Here is a 20,366-nt window from a genome sequence, read left to right on the forward strand (position 1 = left end):
GACCTTGTAGAGTACAAGACTCTTATTTCTGCCGAGCTGAAGAGCGCAAAGCCAAGAATACGAGGTGCTCAGTACAGCGTTGCTTTTACTAATGTTAAAATGTTTATGAGTTACTTTCAGTATTAACTTATTTTAAAAAATGGAAAATGTCATTACTCTGTAACTATGCAATAAAGCTGAACTTGACTTTTGTGACCTAAAATGGGTAAGTTTATTGTTAACGTCTAACAATGCAAAACTAACTTCTCAGCTCCTGTACATGGAAGCCACTGGGCGGCACGTACCTCTTTGTCCAAAATACTGCTGTACTCCACGTAGTCATTGATGAGGCTGGCTGGTCCCATGATCTGAGCCTTGGTTTTCACCCAGTCCAGAGAGAACAAGAAGGTGTACAGCTCCTATATGGTAAAGCACAACATTTGCATATTCCTTTACTCTTCTCTGATGACAGTAGCAATTTCACGGGAGGCGAGGCTGCTAAGTGTGTGCAGCAGTCCACACTGCACGATTCAGCACGCAGCCTTTTCAACTGGCCGCAACAGCTCTCTGGGGACAGTAAAGTGTTTCGAATGGCCACAAAACACCTCCCCCCGTCCAAGACTAAAACATCTCTCAGGCATGTAACGACTGTGCAGTCTTTCCAATTTGTGAAATTTGACTGAATTTGACATTTTTAACCCATTTAACCCCAAGAAATGAATGCCTCTTATTAGAGGCAGCATAAGGGCAGCAGGTAGTATCAGAGTGAGTATGAAAGCAAAACAGCTTAGCAGACCAGTGTTACAGCGCAGGGCTTGGGAGCACCTGACAAAAAACTCAGGGCCTAATGAACCAGTGTACTGGACTTAGGAAACAGTCACTTAGGCCACATGAGGCAATGCAAATGCTCACTGAACAACACACAAGCAGAGGAGCAGATTAACAGACCAACATTATCAACAAACATGAAACGGGCAATCTTTGTATATATATGCATACAGCAGTGGTCTCCAACCCGGATCCTGGAACAATTATCTATGTCACTTATTATCTTCCTACTCCCCACCTCACAAAGTTCATCCACGGACTCTGGTCTCCTGTCTGTCCCCCAAGCCCGCCTACACTCTATGGGTGACAGAGCCTTCTTCTGCTGCACCCCAAAGTTCTGGAATTTGATTCCCAAGGATATCAGGGAGTCACCATCCCCAAGTGCTTTCAGATCCAGACTCAAAATCTTCTTCTTCAAAAGGGCTTTTATCTAATTGTTGTCTGTCTGCCTCTTTGCATCTTCTATCACATTATAAACCCTTCTGTTTCTTTGTGCTAATTTAAGCCCCTATCTTTGATGCCGTTTTCATTGTTTAAACTTTTTTCTTTTACTGTACATAAAATAAAGTATATTATTATAATAATAATAAGAAGAAGAAGAAGAAGGTTAAGCAATGAGCTTCACTGAATTGCTTAATTGATTAATTTGCTTAACTGTTCAATTCCTTAAACAACTGTTCCCAATTTGCTTAAATGACTGGTGATTTAAAGTGTCAATAAATAGGATATAAATAACTGGATTAGGGCTCTTCAGGACCAAGGTTGGTCCAGTATATCCAGCCCTTAGGTCTCCGAGTAAGTTACGTCTTACAGTACAGTATACTGAAACTCCAGCGAGAAGTGCCTAAACGACAGGAGTTAGTCCTGAATGAGCAGCTCACCTCGTGCAGATTCCCTCTGGCCATGTGATATCCCAGATACCTGTACCAGTACAGACACTCCTCATCACCTGCTGTGGGATGGGCGTTTTTATAATACTTCTGATACTGATGGACCACTTTGGAATGCAGCTCCTGGTCAAGAAAAAGAGATTTGCTTTACATATTCAGCAAATCCTGAAGTGAGCAGCGAGCTGAAAGGGCTCAGAAGGCCCACAGGGTGATCATGAGTTTGTCTCGGCAATCAATTCCATCCTGTCATTCATCCAACAACTTGTTTTTTTCCCCAGCATTCCCAAGTCTGAGCTACACCAGCCCTGCAGTTAACCCCATCAGCAGACAGCAAAAACCAAATAAAACCTTAAAGTCATTTTAATTTTGAAATCACCAATTCCATCCTAGTTACACAATTTAGAATCGCCTACGTTTTTGACCTGCTCGTGCGCTACAAGCCCTCAGGTACTGTGGAGGCTCACACTCGCTCCGAGCTCCCCAGTACCTTCCAAGGCAGTGTGCACGGGTTGGAGAGAACGTGCCTCTCTCTGCCAGCTCCCTGTGATGTCCCAGACCAAACCCTGGCCAGCTGTGCGTCACGGCCTGTGCAGCTACTGACGGGATCCTGGCTCGGATCACTCCCATCTGAGCTACACTGTAAGGCTCACCCGCTCCTCAGCAACCAACGTTATTGCTTGAGCTTCTCCAGAGGCCTCACAAAACTGCCTGCTAATGAGCTAACTGAGACACTGTATTTTAAAATTATTTTAAAATAATCTTGATTTTATGCTCAGATAACACAATCCTTCTCTGTGCTTTTACTCCTGGCTACCGTCTTTCTTATACATCTCATGTAGAAAACTAACTCTGCAAGGCACCACACAATGGGAGTGTTCACTCCAGCACTTAAATATCACAGAGCTACTAAGGAGAGAGTGAATACTGGGAACATATTGCACCAAAACACTGTTAAGGAACTGAAGGCATGTTGAAAAGGAGTTCTGCAACAGCCGGACTGAGAAAATGCACAACAGTGCGTTCTTGCATCATGAGCAGCAGATATGATGGCTAGTAAGTAGAAAGGGAGTGGACAGCACAAAGTTCACCAAGGCAGTGTTAAGAAGGTGAAAAGCATGTTAATAAGTGGTCGAGCAGCTCAGCTGAGAAACTCCCTAAAAGCACCGGAAGAAACGCAGCACTGTTATTACTTGTAGTGATTTTACAGAATGTTTGCAAGTAATAAATGCAAATCATTTGGCCCCTAAAACAATTAATCTTTGTCATTCACTTAAATTCCTATATTAAAAAAAAACAAATGGACATTTTTTTAAAATGGGCTGAAGTCATTCAAGTGGGTTGAAGTCAGCAGGCGTAGGCTGCAAGGGAACAAGTACAGGTTTATTCCCTGCTGAAAAGAGAAGAAAAGAAACGCAACGTTTCGGCTGTGTTGCCTTCTTCGGGAGTGGAAGCGGGAACACACCTGAATCCTGTAGCGGTTCTGCTCGGTGAGGAAGTCCAGCTGCAGGTCGTGGAGGTAATAGAGATAAGGCGTCTTGTTGGAATCGCGGAACAGCAAGGATTTGTTCACAAACTCCTGGAGGATATCCTCAACTTCCTCAGGTTCCAGATCCCACAGAACAGACAGGACCTATCACGGAAAAACAGACAGAACACAGCGCGACTTACTGGATTGTTTTTTTCAGAATCCATTACATAACGATACACTAAAGGAAAGCTGTTAAAGAAATCATTACCTATGCCATCTAATATTCATACCACAGGCAAAAAAACTTTTATTAAAAAAAAACTGGTGAGAAAGAAATTAGGACACAAATACCCAGAAGAAAGTAGTCAAAATTGCCACTGAATGCAGAAACGCTGGGCGATTCGTAATTAGTCTTGGGGTTAGAGATGGAGAAACCATGAATATACCAGGGCTAATGGGACACTAGATCAGGGAACAAACCTGGAAAATCACTTGAAAGATGACACGAACTGAAAATTACACTGCAAAGACCGGAATCTTCCTGCCACACAATTAAACCAAATTGAAAAGAGTGCTTTCTGCTCGCCAGGCCATAAAGACTGAAATAACTCTCTATTACCTCCTGAAAGGGGCTTTTAATATTAGCTGTCATCCTGCACACTAATGCCTGTGTCTGGGCTCTGGGGCCCAGTCTTACCTTCACAGGCACTTTCACGTCCTTCTCAAGGACAGTCAGGTCTTTGTAAAAGTCCTTGTGGTCGTCCTGCAGGACCTCGATGCTGGCGGACATGGCCTGATCCAAGGCTTCGTAGTCGTAAGAGGAAGACTTGCGAATCCTTTTGAACTGCTTGTTCTGCAGCTGCCGGAGGTAGTAAGCCCAGCGGTCTGGAAACTCGCGCAGCAGGGCTCCAATCAGGGACACGACCAGAGGCGAGCCTGGAGAAAGCACAGACACCGGAGTCAGCCGCCCCCTCCCAGTGGAAACCACCGCAGCCACCAGCACGGATGCCCTGGAAGAGAGTGGGCATGTTTGCCTGGCGAGGGAGAGCAGCATGGACAATTCAGATACCTGTTAACCTGGACCTGGACAGCAGGTCTTTCAGCTGTGGAGCACCCAGAGAAAACCCACATGGACAGGAAGAACATGCACACTCCACACAAAAAGGAGGCCGGGTCTGGAATTCAACTCATGACACCAGGGCACCGTCGGACGGCAAGACACAGATGCAATGAGCCGACCAACACTTGAACAAAAGTGTGGCGACAACCTCAAACGTCAAAGCGGGAACAAGCCGACGCATCCCACGCTGAAGGGGATATCCGGCAAAAGAAGCCGAACCTTCTTATCCTTGTGTAAAAAGCTACCGACCCATGTGGTTGCAGCTGATACGTTGGCTTCTTCAGGAAACCGTTACTGAGAGAAGATCCTGGGATCACAGCTGCAGAAAAACAATGTTTCAAGGGGCTGGCTGGACAGAAAGGACTCCTCTCATCTTTTTCGGCCTCCTTTTTGTGTGGAGTGTCTCTCATATTTTTTGTATGATATTATGTATGACAATGCAGCTCATTCACATTATAATTTAGATTAAAACCTTCAATTTACAGCAGGACTAGAACTCTTTCCTGCTAGCAAATGCTAGCACAATTTTGTCTAAAGTCTTGTGAAACAGGAAGATAAATACACTACAAAACCACATGGTCACTGTGCTAAATTTGTATAATCATCATCATCTTTATTTTATACGGCGCCTTTAACTTCTCAAAGTGCTTTGCAGTAGTAGAAAAAAGTTCAAAAGGAGAAGAGGTAACATCAGCACAATTAAAATTGAGTACAGCAGAAATGTAATGCCTGTAAATACTGAAAGGTGAAATAATGCAAATAAGGACATTCAGCAGGACTTTCTAAACCACCACACATCCACTGATGTTGCATTTTACCTCTTTATTCTCTGCAGTTTTAGGAAGCTGAATTATTTCTAACTGTTCCACCCTTCACTGCCAGAAAAATGAGACTCAATGGATATGTACAACAAAATGGCAAAAGAAAAAAGCTCCAGCAAACCCTTAATGTCGAACTTCCCCACCAAAAGTCATCATGACCGCAAACTCTTCTTCTGTGCATTTAAAGTTCATAAAATAAACTAACATCCTGAAACATCTCGTTCCGTTTGAATTCACATACCACTGCACACGGACAGATATCACAGAGTGAACCTGCTATGGCTGGCCGTTCTGCCACAGTATAGTCACAAATTATTAATACAAGAAAGTAGGGCAGAAAATAAATTAATACTTTGTTCAACACCTTTGGGGAAACGCAAGCAGAAATACTAGGGGCATAATAAATGGCCTATGCATACTATATGAGACACTTTTCTAAATACATGCAGAAAAAGAACACCTTCAATTAAATGAGAAAATACATAATTTATGAAGTTGAATATCACTTGGTAATAAGATATATTTTGACCCCCATTGTTCTTCACATATTTTACACGATGTGACCTCAGTCCTTGATTTTGCCGACTCTTTTCTTGCGGCCCATGTATGGCAAGAACAGGTCACTCAAACGTTAATTCTGCCTGCTCCACAGACGGACTCTGCTGGGGTTGAAGGAAAGTCCTGGCACGGGGACGCCTTTCACTCCTCTCCAGCAAGCAAGCACGCTGCGCTGCCATCGCCAGCCCGCTGGGGGACCCGGCGCGGCGCCCCTACCTTTGCACTCCTGCACGATCTGGCGCGCCTGCTCTGGCAGCGCCGCCACCTTCCTGCCCACAAACACGGCCAGGACCTCCAGCGCCTTGTCCTCCTCCAGGCCGCTGCCCACTGACACCTCGAACTTCTGGCCTGTGGAGAGGCGCCGGTACAGGAGAAACACGGTTAGGACTGTGCACTGTAACTCTGGACCAAACCACCAGCGTCCCACCTGAGCAACCGGCCCACTGCAACTTCAAACAGAGAGCCCATTATCCCCATCTCCCCGTTTCGAAAGCCACTTGCATCCTGAGATCTCCGAAACAACAAAATCATACACCATCACTTGTCCAACTTCTTTTACACACGAGACATGGAAACTGCTGGAACTAGAGGATCGCCTACAGGGAAATACGATCTGAGGAGAGGGTCAACGCAGATTTAGAAAAGGTAGGACTTGCCTAACTTAGAGTTAGAGCTCAGTGAACAAGCAGCAACAGTACTTGATACCCAGAGCGTATGTGGCGTAGTTTGATTTCCAGGAGGCCTGTGATTCAATTCCTCATAGAGGATGAATTGATTTGAGAACTGGTTAATAGAAAACAGGAAAGACAAGGGATGAATTTGAGCAGAGTACCACAGGGGTCTGTACTAGGACCACTGCTCTTCCTTACCAATATTAATTAGTCAGATTTGGGTGTATTTAGTAAATTAGTCAAATTTGCAGATTATAACAAATAGAAGGTTTATCAAACATTGTACACGCAGCAGATGAAATTCAAAAAGGTATATACCAGGCAGATGATGCTTAATGTAGAAAAAACAAATAAGCTTGCATGCAGGTACAGGTAGTAAACATAATCTAGAAATGTTACAATGGGAAACACAGCTAGAAAACGGTACTTATGAAAAAGACTCAGGTGTTTCTGTTTGACATATCATTTACATCTATTAAAAGCAATAAAAATGTCAAACAGCTGAAGTACAAAGTGTGCAGCTTAAATCAAAGGATGTTGTGTTTAAACTGTACATGCCTGTAACACTAGACCTCATTTACAACATTGTGTAGAATTTTGGTCACCATGTTATAGAAAATATATAGCTCCTCTAGAATCAGCCCAGAGAGCAGCAGCCACATACACTCCAGAGCTCAAGGGACCGTGACCCGCTGGGAGGGTGGACAGGCAGTAGCTGCCGCGAATTTCATCTCTCAGATGTGTGACAACCGCAGTTGATTTTCGGTTGCAGAAGCGTTCAGCCCGTAGTCCTGAAACGAGTTCAGGAGCTGTGCTTGACCCCCGAGTGGCAGACACCGTGCTCTTGCCCAGGGGGATCAGTGTCGCGTGCAGTAACAGCCTTTGCCTGTGCTGTGGCCTCTTCAGCCGACACACCTCCCCAGCTCTCTTGTCCAGACCTCTTGCTCTCGCAGTTCCTGGTCTCAGGTGGATTGTGACCACTGTAACCAGCTCCGACAACCTCCTTCAGCCAACATGATTAACACACTCTCTGAGCAAGGGCATTAATGTGCCAGCAAAAGCCTCCAAGTGGAATTAAAAAAGGCAGCTTCTCGTCAACATGAAATAATAATTCCCTACACTTATATATCTCTTTTCTGGACGCTATAGGAGGTCATGATTGGTAAAGGCCAGGGAGAAATTTAGCCAGGACACCAGAGCAACATCCCTATTCTTTTTGAGAAATGCCCTGGGATTTTTAAGGACTTTGGAGAGTCAGGACCTTGGTTTTACATCTCATTCGAAGGATGGTGCCTTTTTCCAGTATAGGGTCCCCGTCACTATACTGGGGCATTAGGACCCACACAGACCGCAGGGTGAGCGCCCCCTACTGGCCACACTAACACCTCTTCCAGCAGCAGCCTTAGTTTTTCCCCAGGAGTCTCCCATCCAGGTACTGACCAGGCTCACACCTGCTGAGCTCCAGTGGGCTGCCAGCTGTGAGCTGCAGGGGGATATAGCTTCTGGCAATTAGACAATTACTTGACAGAAGAGGCAAAAGGAACACGACGGGGTCCTTCAGACACCTGAAGAAGACTCCACAGCCGAAATGTTGCGTCTCTTTTCTTTTGAGCATGGAATAAACCTTTACTTGTTCCATGACAGTGTCCAGCTGTTTGCTGTGTACTGTACATAATTTGATGCAAGGATAACATTTTGCATTTATCACCTAGTTAGTGAAGAACTAGTGAAAACTGGTGATGAAAACAACAATGGAAAAGCAAGTATTTCCTTTTCTTTATGCTTGTGCTAATGCTCACAAAGCTAACACACAGTAAGGTTAATAGGCTAAATATTATCCCGGGAAAAAGTTGAATACAATGTCCAATGGAAAAAGGTTTTGTTTATAGTTTCTCTTTCGGCAGGGATTTTACATTTTAAAAAGCGTGGAGTTACATAGGAAAATCCTTACACGTGCGTTTTCCTGTGTGAAAGAGACGAAGACATCAAAACCACCTGTGACCACACAGCCACAAGCTCAGAAGCCCCTCGCTGATCAATTCTAATAATTGATCACCACGGTCAGGCCTGCAGCGCACCTGCCACGCAGTCCGTCAGGCTCCGGTCCCGCGTGGTGAGCAGAACTCGGCACTGGATGTCAAAGGCCCGCAGAACCGCGCCGTCCCAGACGTCATCCAGAATGAGGAGCGACCTAAGGGGCACAACAGCAGGAAGTAAAGAAAGCCGAGCTCACTCACACCGGCTCCTGGCCAGAGCATTTCCCCGATACCGGCGGATTCTGCCATGGCAAAAAGGGACGAACACTCCTGCCTGCAACATCTATTCGTCTTTACTGGTCTTTTAACTTCTTGCGACCATAAAACTGCTCCGGTCTGGGCATTCGGGTTTTGATGAGAAATATTCACTTTAAAAAATGATGTGTAAGGCAACAGAAGGAAGCAGGAAGGGGGTGAATACTTTTGAAAAGTACTGCATCACAAAGCATCTAATCCTCCAGCCCCAAATCCTCAGTTCTGTGAGTTATTCTGAAATGGCTTTATGGACTTAAAACCGAGACAGCGAATCTACGCGCTGTGCAATCCAGGGGCCCCGACATCCCGAGTGCTGCTGGGGTTCCGGTCCTTGCCGTGGATACGCTGGAGGCGGGTGCACACACCTGGGGTACTTGCGGATCATGAGGAACCGCAGGCGGTCTTTGGCTTCCTCGATAGTGCTGGGGGGTCTCTGGCAAAACTGGGAGTCCAGGTCCAAGCGGAAGCAGAGAGACTGCATCTTCACCAGAAGACCTGCCTTGTCCAGCTGCCCCACAGCCAGCCAGTGGACCCCTCCGGGAAAGCACACTGTCAGGAGGGGAAGCGAACAGGGGGATAAAGTGCCATGCACACACACCAATGCCAAAAACTGTATTTTTGCTGAAAGCATGGATATGCATATACATAGAATGATAAGGATATAATGGTAAAGGGGTTCTGCACTTCAATAACAAACACTGCCTGCTTGGAGCTGCACGGTATCTGGTTGGTTAAGCCCAGTCCCTCGCACCACGTGAAGCATGAGTGTGGATCTCAGCGCATCGGAGACCCACCTGTCAGCAGCTCGTTGTCCCGGACGGCCTCAGCCGCCAGCACGGACTTCCCGAAGCCGGCCATGCCGAACACCGTCACCCAGCCCGGCGCCGCCAGCAGCTTGTACAGCTTCTCCCGGATCTGGTTGACCAGCTCGGGCCGCTTGACAAACACCACGGGCCTCTGAGGAACGCCCCCTTCCCTGAGCACGGCCTGGACTGGAACACACAGGCGGGCGTCACCCCCAGCCAGCCCCGGAGAAGAGCACACAACCTGAGGCATCTGCCTGTAAGGCTAGCACACATCTCGGAGACTCTGCCTAGCATTAGGCCACAGCACTCGCAGCTCTGCTGCGGTTAGTCCTGCACTGCACAACTACCAGCCTCCGGGAATTCAGAGCACCAGAACACTGAAAATGTCTCATGAATGGTTGCTTTGAAAAACAAAGGAGAATGACATGACTCACCACTTGTTTAGCATGAAGGGAGCTGACTTTGCACAGTGTGTTAATGAATCTAGGCCCATTGTAGACGGAGAGAACACTTTGCCTCCACAAGGCAGTTAGCAAGGAGAAGTTCTTAGAACTTTTACGATCCTGGACTTGAAACTACGCCTCCCCCATTCCGGGCCCTCATTTTCTGAACGCTCCCCAGAGCAGTGGGGGGAGGATATTTCCTTCTGCCTACTGCCTGAATCACACATGCCAAAGAACAACCTGATTTGCATAAGCCCAAACCCTGCTTGATATCAAAGACAAAAAGCTAAAGTGTCAAAGTCAAATGCCCAAAATGAGCACAGAAACGTCTGGGACTACCCCAGCGCCGCAGCCACCCAAACAGCAAAGATCAAGAGCAAAGAGCAAAGGCCACTCCTTATTGGGGGGGGGGGGGGGGGGTTCAGCTTTTGGAAAAAAACAATTCTGCAGCAATTCCAGCGAGGGACCCGAGACGGTCCTCCGATCGGCACCGACTCTCCTTCAAGGTGCTGTGGAGCTCAGGGCGTTTCGACTGGCTCACGGGTCTGACAGGCAGCGTGTCTGCGGGTCCTCTCCCTCTCCCTGCAGGAGTCTGGAGTGACACAACCGGCAATTTCCACACCGCACAGCAAAGAGATGACCGCTCGATTCCAGGTGGTGCAATAAAAAAATATTTGATGCTACAGAAGGATGTAAGCTTGCACAAAGTAACAGAGCTGAGCAGTCTCGCAGACAAGATTGTGAGAGGTGGTTGCAGTGGGTTACCAAGCAACAGGTTAATACTTTCTAATTTGAAAACGCTATTTGTGACAAATGATTACAAAAATCTGTTTAGCAACATATACAAAGCATAAGGGCAGGATTTTTAGAAAAAGCTCCTCAATAACAAATTGTGTGCATGAATGCAGTGCGCATTTTGACTATTTTGACTACTTTATAGAGGTACAGACAAATCAAATTGTCCTTTGACAAGAAGACTGATAAACTTTGTTTCTGGACTTACAGCAAGAGTTGACAGGTCCATCGTTTTTCTATATATTCATTAACATTTGAGATGTTTATATTAATGCCAACACATTGATCAATTCTCCTCTGCAAGTGCCCAAACTCCAGTCTTGAAATACATTAACAAGTAATAACCCATGCAAACCCACAACTCTAAAACTGACAGAGTTGTGGAAGAGGTACTATACCAGCTACAAATTTAGGAGCTGGCTTTGCTCCTTGAAAGGGATTTTGTCAAGTGTCAAGTATTCACCAACGCTGGGGCATCAAAAGCGGATTTAAGGAAAACTGATGGTCTCAAAGAGTAAGAAACGTGCAGACAGGACACACATTAAGGGCATGGTAGCGACTCAGATCCAGGAACACAAAGATAAAGACTGGAAGACTGACAGACAAGCATTACTCTGAACTACCTTGACTACCAACATCACAGAATAAAAAATGTGTCGGGGCAGGAGAGGCCAGGCTGGCACCTTTACTGCACAGGGAGATAAAGTCAGCGGACCACACTCTAATTCACACAGCACTAGGACCTGAACAGACTTCGGGATGTGAAGTTATTAGGAAGCACACATTATCAAGAACAGAAGGCTTTACACATCTTTACACGAATAGCAATGCAAGTGTGGAGCGGGCTGCCCAGCCCTGTGGTTGATGCCGATACCCTGGCGCTCTGCAGGTAACAGCTGGATGAGATCCTCGGCTCTATTGGCTACCAATGTATTTCAAGACTGGAGTTTGGACGGTCTAGAAGAGGGTCAAAAGAGCTCCTCTTCTCATTTATATCCCATCTTATGTTCTTACCAAACAAACACTGCCCCGTTCTCTCTTAACTCCCTCTCCCGAGTTCCTGGTCATTATCATTCCTGAACTACCCATCGAACCCATTCACTGTATTCAGCATACTGTACTACTTGGACATATTGTACTACTTGTATTGCATAGACCCTGGACACATAGCAGCTCTATTTATATTGAGCTCTGTCTGAGTTTATTTTATTCAATTTCTATTGCACTATTTTCTATTATTATGTAAACTTATTTTGTAACTTTAATTTTGTGATTTTTATTCCTGCGGTGAGCTCGCAGAAAAGACATTTCATTGCCAGCAACTACTGGTGCACGCTGTAGTGTTGTGCATGTGATAAATAAACTTTGACTGAATGCATAAATGTGCAGTTAGAGAGAGATAAGATTACTTTATTGGCCATATACAATTTCTTGCATGAGGAATTTTTCCTTTCACATACCCCAACTCTCCATGAGACACACAGACAGGGAGAGAAGCTGGGGGTCAGAGCGCAGGGTCAGCCATTTATACGGCGCCCCTGGAGCGGTTGGGGTTCAGGGCCTTGCTCAGGGGCCCAACGGAATAGGATTCCTCTGCCGGCCGCGGGATACGAACCGGCAACCTTCCCGCAACAGGCACAGATCCTGAGCCACAGAGCCACCGCTCCGTAATCACCGTTCAGTGCCTGCTCAAGACTCATCGGTTCAGACAGCACCCGTGATCTTTCTTAAACTGCTGCGAGCTCCTGGGACCAGCCGACTCAGCACTGTGCTCAGTGGTGCTCCTGCTGGAACGTAGTCAATGTCTCCTTTACCAGCAGGTGACGTAGTGCGAGATGGACGTTGTTTTCCCTCTGCGCTGCAATGGCTCAGCACTTCGGCATGTCTGCCTCACTCTTTCGCGTCTCTTGTCATTTCGACTTCTTTGTCCTATAGCTGAATGATTACTTTTTGCTGCATTTATTTGAGGTATTATTGCATATTTTGTAAGTCATCCTGGATTAGAACATCTGCTAAAGTAAATAATAATGAAACCAGACTTTGCAGGAAAGGGCTGAACACCAATCTAGTCTCGCCAGCAGCTCAAGAAGAAGCCCAGACAAGTATGCTTTTTAACAGAACACGTGCGCAGTTCACCGCACAATAATCACCGTTACAATGATTAAAATCACAGCTCGTAACAAACAGTCACCCAAAACCCCAGACGCCAGTGAATGATTTGCACTCAACTGGGATCTAGTGAAGACACAGGGGCTGCTAATGACTGTATAAAGGGAAACGTGCAGCTGGAAAATAAACACTGAAGGAGCTCTACAATAATAACTCTACGTTTGGAATCCCTGGTCTGCATACATTACACACTAAGACTGCATTGCACAACATGGATATTTTTCGAATACAGGTGATAACGCAGGAAATCCGCCGCGCGACCTCACCTCTGGGACTCTCGCCATCCGGGAAGCTCTTGTCGGCTCTGGGCGAGATCAGAGGAAGGTCCTTCTGCAGCAGGGAGGCAAGGTCCCCGTAGCTCTCGCGGATCAAAGCGTTATAGAGAGAGACGTAGGCGTGGTTATCCTTCCTTAAAATCAGATCGATCAAGGCGGCCGCTTGCTCCCTTCGGGTTGCCTGTCCGTCGAGAGGAAAAAGGAAATTAAACACAAAGGTACAGAACACAGGGTTAAGACTAGACCAGGTGAATGTCATAATGCTGAAAGATGTTGATCTCAAACAGCAGATCTTCAATAGGTTTGCCACGAAACCTTGAGAAAACAAATAGTTTTATATTTTTGGAGCACCTCCGTTACTCTTCTTTGCGGGACACCAAGTAACACCCAGGGTTACTTTCACCCAGGTCACCCAAGGACACGCACACTTGTAATGGGGACAATTAGACTGGCAATGAATAGAACTAATGAAGCAATAGCAGAGACACCTGACAACACGCAGAGATGGAGTAAGACTTTTGATCTCACAATGGAAACTTTTAGGCTTCTGACAAGGTCAAAAAATACTGCAACTGTGGAAAATGGAGCAAACTGCAAATATAAGCGCCCACTGTTCCAGATACAGGACATCATAGAAGAAAGCAGATAATTACTGGCCAGGGTCACAGAAACTTCTCCAGGAAACACAGGTCACAAATCAGGACACCACCAACTGCAGGGCATACATACAGCACTGTACACACAGAGGCAATCAAGATGAGAAGCAAGAGGATGCAGGAGTGCCCAGAGAATCTACACAAACCTCGAGGGAACACGCAGGGCTCCATACAGAAGGCACCCAACTGTAGAAAGCACAGAAACTGAAAGTGCTTGCTGCCCACATGTCTATCCAGTGGGTCAACAGCAGTTAAACTATTTCACAAGACACAGGCTCAAAACACGTCCGGTGCTCATCACACCAACACAGCAGAGTGAAAAGAGGAAGGAAACAGATAGCAGCTCCACTGGAAAATGCACATTGTAAAAAGTGCTGTGACTTGTCAGCTGCTCTTCTTTCATTCAAGGTTTGTAAGGGATCAGGTGTCGAAAGCACTCCTGTTGGGAGAGCCATAAGCCCATTCAAGAACATGGGATGGAAAGTCTCATCAGCTGACTCCAAGATCATAAGAAACATTGTGTTCTCATGTCTCTGTATGACCAATGTGCAAACAAAACAACAAGCTCTGCTGCTGAACAGCCTATTCACATTGTTTTCTCATGTCCTTACAGCCTAAACCGCTAACAACGGCATTATTTTTACTTTTTCAGTCAGGTGAAATTTGATCATCACTACTCATAAACTTTTGTGCCGAGTGCTTTTCATGATGTTAAATTCAAGGCTCCTCATTATAATTAGACAAATCAAAAATACCGACATGGGAACACACAAATTACAACAGCAAATCAAACGAATACAAGTGTGCCAATGAGCTGGAAGACAGGAGCCGAAAGAGCTCACTGTCTTGCGAGATCTGATCCTTGGTGGGAGATCACTTTGCAACCTCGGAGCAATGGGACAGAAAGCAGACCCTCGGGGTCCCCCACAGGGTCCAGAGCCTTGTACTGGGAACTGAAATAGAGTCTAAAGAGCATGTAGATGTGTAGGGGATTAACACGTCACTCATCTCATGAGGAGCCAAACTGTTCACGACCTTAAAGGTCAGCTGCAGTATTTGAATCTCATTCCAAATCTCACAGAGAGCAAATGCAAGGAAGCTAAAATGGGCAATGCGCTGTAAACTCATGCATTTTAGTTTTAGTTCAGATCTGAGTAGCCTGAGCTGTTAATATGCTGCAACTTGAAATCATGTTTTGGAAACCCAAGAGAGCACTCTATCAAACTAGTCTGCAAAGACAAAAGCATGCATTAGCTTTTCTGTATTAGGTTGAGAGCCATAGAAATGGGTACAAGTGATATTATGAACATGACAAATGTCACTTTTACAACATAATGAACGTGAGCTTCAAATTCAAGGTTTGGATCAAAGACGCCAACATTTCTAACTGGAGTTGCTTGACAGACAAGGACCATCAATACTCAAGCTAAGACTGACACATCTGCAGACTTTGTAAGGACAGCCAATCAGCACAACTTTGGTCTAGTCAGAGTTCAGATGTGTAGACCATTGTTGAGTCCAGACTTTAACAATCTATGCTGTGTGACATCGCAGGCAGTGCTTGATTATTGTGCAAACATGTGGGCTGTGTGGGATACTGGAGGTGGCCAGTTTGCAAAGGAGCAATGCTTGATTTGAACGAACAGTTTACTATCAATTCAATAAGAGTAAAGGTGCTGGAGGAACCAAAGTAGTTCCAGTAACACCAGCTTCCCTCTCTCATCTACAGAACAAGAACTTCTGATCAGCAGTATGAGAGGAAGCACTGAGACCCAGCAGAACAAGAATGAAAACAAGGGTTAACAGCCAGTACATCAGCAGTAACCCTTGTGTGCTGTTAATTGAGATGAGCTCTGACTGGCTTTTATACACCTGATCTGCAGATAAGTGAACTTGTAAGTGAAAAGCAAGAGACCATTCTAACATACTCATCTATACAAATAGTAAACTCGTTATGGTTAATAATTACTGAGTCTAAGCTCAACTCTGAGTGAAAGCCAAGTCTAAGCTTTTCTTAGGTGATTAACTGCAAGTTTACAAGACAAAGGAGAGTTACAGAAATTAATTGATCATATATGCAATAATAGCACAAAGAATTGTGAAATTTGAAATCACAGCAGAGCAGTGGGAATAGGATCTAAAGAACGTGTGGTGGGTTTCATTGCAGTGATCATCTCAGGCAGGTGCTGGCAGGAAACACTGCAGTAAGATGTTAAATTAACCTCAGAGGATTAAAGAATATGTTAGCTCATAAAATCGGGGGGGGAAGGGTTCCAGAATTACTCTTCCGTTCTTCAATCAGTTTCCCACAACATGTTGTACTTGTGACAGTCAGTGCATTTTGACAGGACGCCTGGTGTAGCTTAAAAGCATGTAAATGAACAGAGTGCTTTATCTGTGTTCAAGTTTAGACCCATGAGGTTTCATGAAGTGAAGCCTGTCGTTGTACCAAGTGGAGTAATGTGAATATGGGATTTCTCTCCTTCCTCCCACAGCCAAGCAATCAGAAATGTCACCCAGGGTCGAACCTTCAACATCAAGGAGCACTCAAGTCTAGCCGGCTGAGGGACACCAACAGGAGGACTGAATGTGGCCTCTAGGTTAAAATACCGGAGGCCCAACACTAAACTTCTGAAAAAGGAAGCACACCTTGGCTTTGACGGCCTCCTCTTCATCTGCGCTGAGCACCTCATCGCTAACCATGTGGTCCATGAGGTAGAGGGCCTTGATATCGTCCTCCAGTTTGGACCTGGAGCACAACAGCCTGCTGCGAGCCCGCTCCTCCATGACCTCTCCGCTGGTAACAACACATGCAGCTCTCACTCCGGCCAGGAGACACCAGCGGCACCAGTAAGACAGCTGACGTCAGGCTGTACGAGCAAAAGAAAAGCAACAAGACACATCACAGCGGCTGGCCTATACCCCGGACCTAAAGCAGCCAGCAGCTATATGGCCCTGCAGCTCACCGCTGGCAGCCCCCTGAAGCTCAGCACTGTGAGCCTGGTCAGCACCTGGATAGGAGACTCCTGGGAAAGCTGAGGTTGCTGCTGGAAGAGGTGTTAGTGGGGCCAATAGGGGGCGCTCACCCGGCGGTCTGTGTGGGTCCTAATGCCCCCGTATAGTGACAGGCACACTATACTGTAAAAAGGTGCCATCCTTCAGCTGGCTCTCTGTGGTTATTAAAAATCCCTGGGTGTTTCTTAAAAAGAGTAGGGGTGTTACCCTGGCATTCTGGCCAAATTTCCCCCTGGCCTTTACCAGTCATGGTCTCCTAATAATCCCCATCTCTGAACTGGCTCCATCACTCTGCTCTCCTCCCCACTGAGAGCTGGTGTGTGGGGAGTGTACTAGTGGGGCTGCACACTGGTGCTGGTGGAGGGGATCCCCATTACCTGTAAAGAGCTTTGAGTGTCCAGAAAAGCACTATAGAATAAGTGTAAGGAATTCATTTAGACTTTGCCGAATTTACACTTTAAAAACAACCAGACTAAATTTGACCTTAAAAAAGGAAAAGAAATGTTTATTTGAGGTTCTAAAAAACAGCCAAAGATATTTAAACATATTGCTACAATTATGGCAACTGAGTTTGTGTGCGAGGATCACATGGCTAGTGACAATTTGCAAACGTTTTCTTCAAAAAGGAAATAAAATACAGATGTCATTCCCGTTTATGAAACCTACCTAATAACAACATTTGGAAGCAGCGCAAAAATAACTTATACGGAACAAACTTCACTTGACAAGTTTACACTTGAGTCATTTTGAAGTAGTACTGTCTCTTTCACTTTTTGCCTGAACTATTAATATAAGAACATTAGCCGAAAGTTTTTCCGAAGCAATCATTTCTCCTAGCATCTGATAAAGGTAAAACGCCGTTTCAGATTGAAACCTATTTTCTCTCTTGTCATTGTTCCAAGATGAGACGTACTACCAAATCTATCGATTTCTCCTCAACGATAGTGGAGACCTGTTTCACTTTGCCAAGCTATTTCTGTATTTCCGAACAAAGCATGCTTTGCATATTTATATTTTCTGTTTATAACTAAATGTTATCATATCATACTTTTACTTTACTTAACTTAATAATAGAAATACTTAATAATAAAAATAAGACACATAAGAGGACTGTAGAATTTTTACAACAGTTTGAGAGGAAGGTCTGCACCTGATTACATGAGTTTATGACTGTTTTTTTATATACAAGCAGCTCCAGATCCTTCCTCGTTGGTAAGTGTCCGATTCACAGTTATGCAATTCATTCAACAAGGAAAGATCGGTATAATTTTGTTTTCTACATGCATATCAGCATTTCGGGTAAAACGGAAACAATGTGGACATGCTTGGCCAATACTGCTGCTTTAAAGGTAAAATTCGTTAGTAGATCTGACCAAAACAGCAGACACAACGAAGGAACAGAGTTAAAAAAAACGAGGGATTTGTTTCAAATACTGAAGATAATATTCCTGTGATAAGCAGGCTGTAAATACCCAAGAATGAACTACTCTCTGTACTGAACTGAAAGAGACATTTAAATCAATTGTCGTGTAATTACAGAAAGAACACCGTCAGTTAGCCTTCGAGTGCAAATCCAGAGTACGTGTTTAACATTAGATTAGAAAAGTCACCACAAAAACACATTTCCTCTTAGATATCACCTCTTTTGCATCTATATAAACGGGCAAGGTTTATCAGATCTCAGAACCTGAGATCAACGTTCAAATCGGTCGGGCTGATTATAATGAACTACTAGTTGTTGAATTACATTAAAAAATTAATTTCTCACAAGTCCCCAACAAATTAAAGACGCTTACCAGAAAGGGTGTTGTTTTTGTTTGCATCTCAATTTCCTCTACATCGTCTATAGTCTCATGTCCGATGCAGTTCAGGGTTTCAGAAACTCTTATCAGCTCCTCCCTGTTCAGTTTCTGTTTACATGTTTCAAGAAAGAACGCCTCTCTTACATCAGACCAGTTTAAATGCACTTCCTGGAGTGGAAACAACTTCCTGGTTCAGCCATCCAATGGCTGCGCGTCCTTGGGTCACATGACACGCAGGTGTCTCCGCCTGCCTCTGCTGTATCTGGGCAGAGCAGGGAGTTCCATAGGGCAACATGGAATGTGCGTTAATAATGCCTTTTATAATAAGACTCCGTATGCTCTCTGTGCATGAAGATGAAGATGTGCGAATGTGCCGATATTGACCCAATGCATTGCGCGATCACCGCTAAATTAATTTTAATTAAACGGCTTAAACGAACGTGGAAATAATAATTACAATTAATTATTTCGCTCATTTTAATAATTATCCCTGAGACCGAGGAGGAGCGTTTATAAATCAAGGTCTAGCCTTTAAACCCCGCCCACCCCCTCGACTCTCACGTCTTGTGGTAGACAATGTCTTCACAACAGAAACACGTTTCATCACCATGGCTCAGACACGGGAATCCACAGCCCTCGCTAAAATACACCAGCTATATGGCGACCAGAAACAAGATGCGCCCGTTTGACGAAAGCAGAAGACGCCGGTGGCTCGAGCAGTCTGGTTTCCTCTTGGGCACTATGCTCAGGAAGCAGGCCAGGAGCCTGTGAGACTCTGCGAGGCGCCCAGTACAGGTGAGTGACCAGGTATCTCACTTGCACACCTGTCAGCTCCCATGGAGTCAACTGTTCTCATGTCATTTCAGCGTCATCAACCTGGCTCACAGGTGCAAGACCTCTGAGGAGCACCTAGCGTCCCGATGAGACAAGCTGCCTTCTTCAGAGGAAGATGAGCTGCCGCAGAAGGCTCTTGGAAGAAATGGAGCTGCCCTTCAGCCATGTGTACCTGGGGACAGGGCAGATAAGGCCTGAACAGAATCGGCCTCCTGTATTGGAGAACTGCAGTGTTTCTCTGTCAGTAGTCTGTATTTCACATCTGCACCCATGGGTGTATGGCGGACGGACTCTGGTCAGGCCAACTGCCAAGTCCCACACCTGCAGCCTGAGTTTGGAAAGAAAACCTCTCAGTGACATACTGGTCAAAACGTGCTTTTAAAGTAAGGTATGCTCTGACCAGTTACTTATCATCTCTCACTTATTCACCGAGGCGCAATAGAACCACTGGACCGTAGTAAAAAACTATGTATGTGAGATACTGAACAACAAGGTTTAACTATTTGATTGGACAACAAAAAGATAACAAGTAATGAGATTTTGTTAACTGAAAATCTCAAAATATCAAAAACCTAATACAAGTGGAAAGACTTTTTTCATTACATATATACCACAAAACAGTAATAATAATAATTCCTTACACTTATATGGCGCTTTTCTGGACACTCCACTCAAAGCACTTTACAGGTAATGGGGATCCCCTCCACCACCACCAGTGTGCAGCCCCACCTGGATGATGGTCCAGTCCACTCCCCACACACCAGCTCTCAGTGGGGAGGAGAGCAGAGTGATGGAGCCAGTTCAGAGATGGGGATTATTAGGAGGCCATGATTGGTAAAGGCCGATGGGAAATTTGGCCAGGACACCGGGGTAACACCCCTACTCCTTTCGAGAAACACCCTGGGATTTTTAATGATCACAGAGAGTCAGGACCTTGGTTTTATG

The 20,366-nt window shown here is 45.3% G+C and overlaps 1 protein-coding gene across 2 annotated transcripts in view; it reads right to left on the bottom strand.

Annotated features, from left to right (window-relative positions):
* apaf1 (apoptotic peptidase activating factor 1) overlaps positions 1–18,705 on the bottom strand; it is a 77,540-nt gene extending 58,835 nt beyond the window's left edge. The window contains exons 1-11 of one of the 2 annotated variants that reach the window (XM_088924244.1): positions 18,582–18,705; positions 16,420–16,640; positions 13,106–13,295; positions 9,421–9,618; positions 8,992–9,175; positions 8,414–8,526; positions 5,881–6,012; positions 3,863–4,101; positions 3,160–3,327; positions 1,689–1,820; positions 285–398 (exon numbers count right to left, since the gene is read on the bottom strand). In XM_088924244.1, coding sequence (XP_088780370.1) covers positions 285–398; positions 1,689–1,820; positions 3,160–3,327; positions 3,863–4,101; positions 5,881–6,012; positions 8,414–8,526; positions 8,992–9,175; positions 9,421–9,618; positions 13,106–13,295; positions 16,420–16,557 — 1,608 coding nt within the window. In that variant the 5' untranslated portion in view covers positions 16,558–16,640; positions 18,582–18,705. The remainder of the gene's footprint in view (positions 1–284; positions 399–1,688; positions 1,821–3,159; positions 3,328–3,862; positions 4,102–5,880; positions 6,013–8,413; positions 8,527–8,991; positions 9,176–9,420; positions 9,619–13,105; positions 13,296–16,419; positions 16,641–18,581) is intronic. The other variant, XM_088924243.1, reaches the window with a different exon arrangement.
* Positions 18,706–20,366: the final 1,661 nt, after the last annotated feature.

Source organism: Atractosteus spatula, chromosome 8 (genome assembly GCF_055471065.1).
Source record: "Atractosteus spatula isolate fAtrSpa1 chromosome 8, fAtrSpa1.hap1, whole genome shotgun sequence".
Taxonomy (NCBI): Eukaryota; Metazoa; Chordata; class Actinopteri; order Semionotiformes; family Lepisosteidae; genus Atractosteus; species Atractosteus spatula.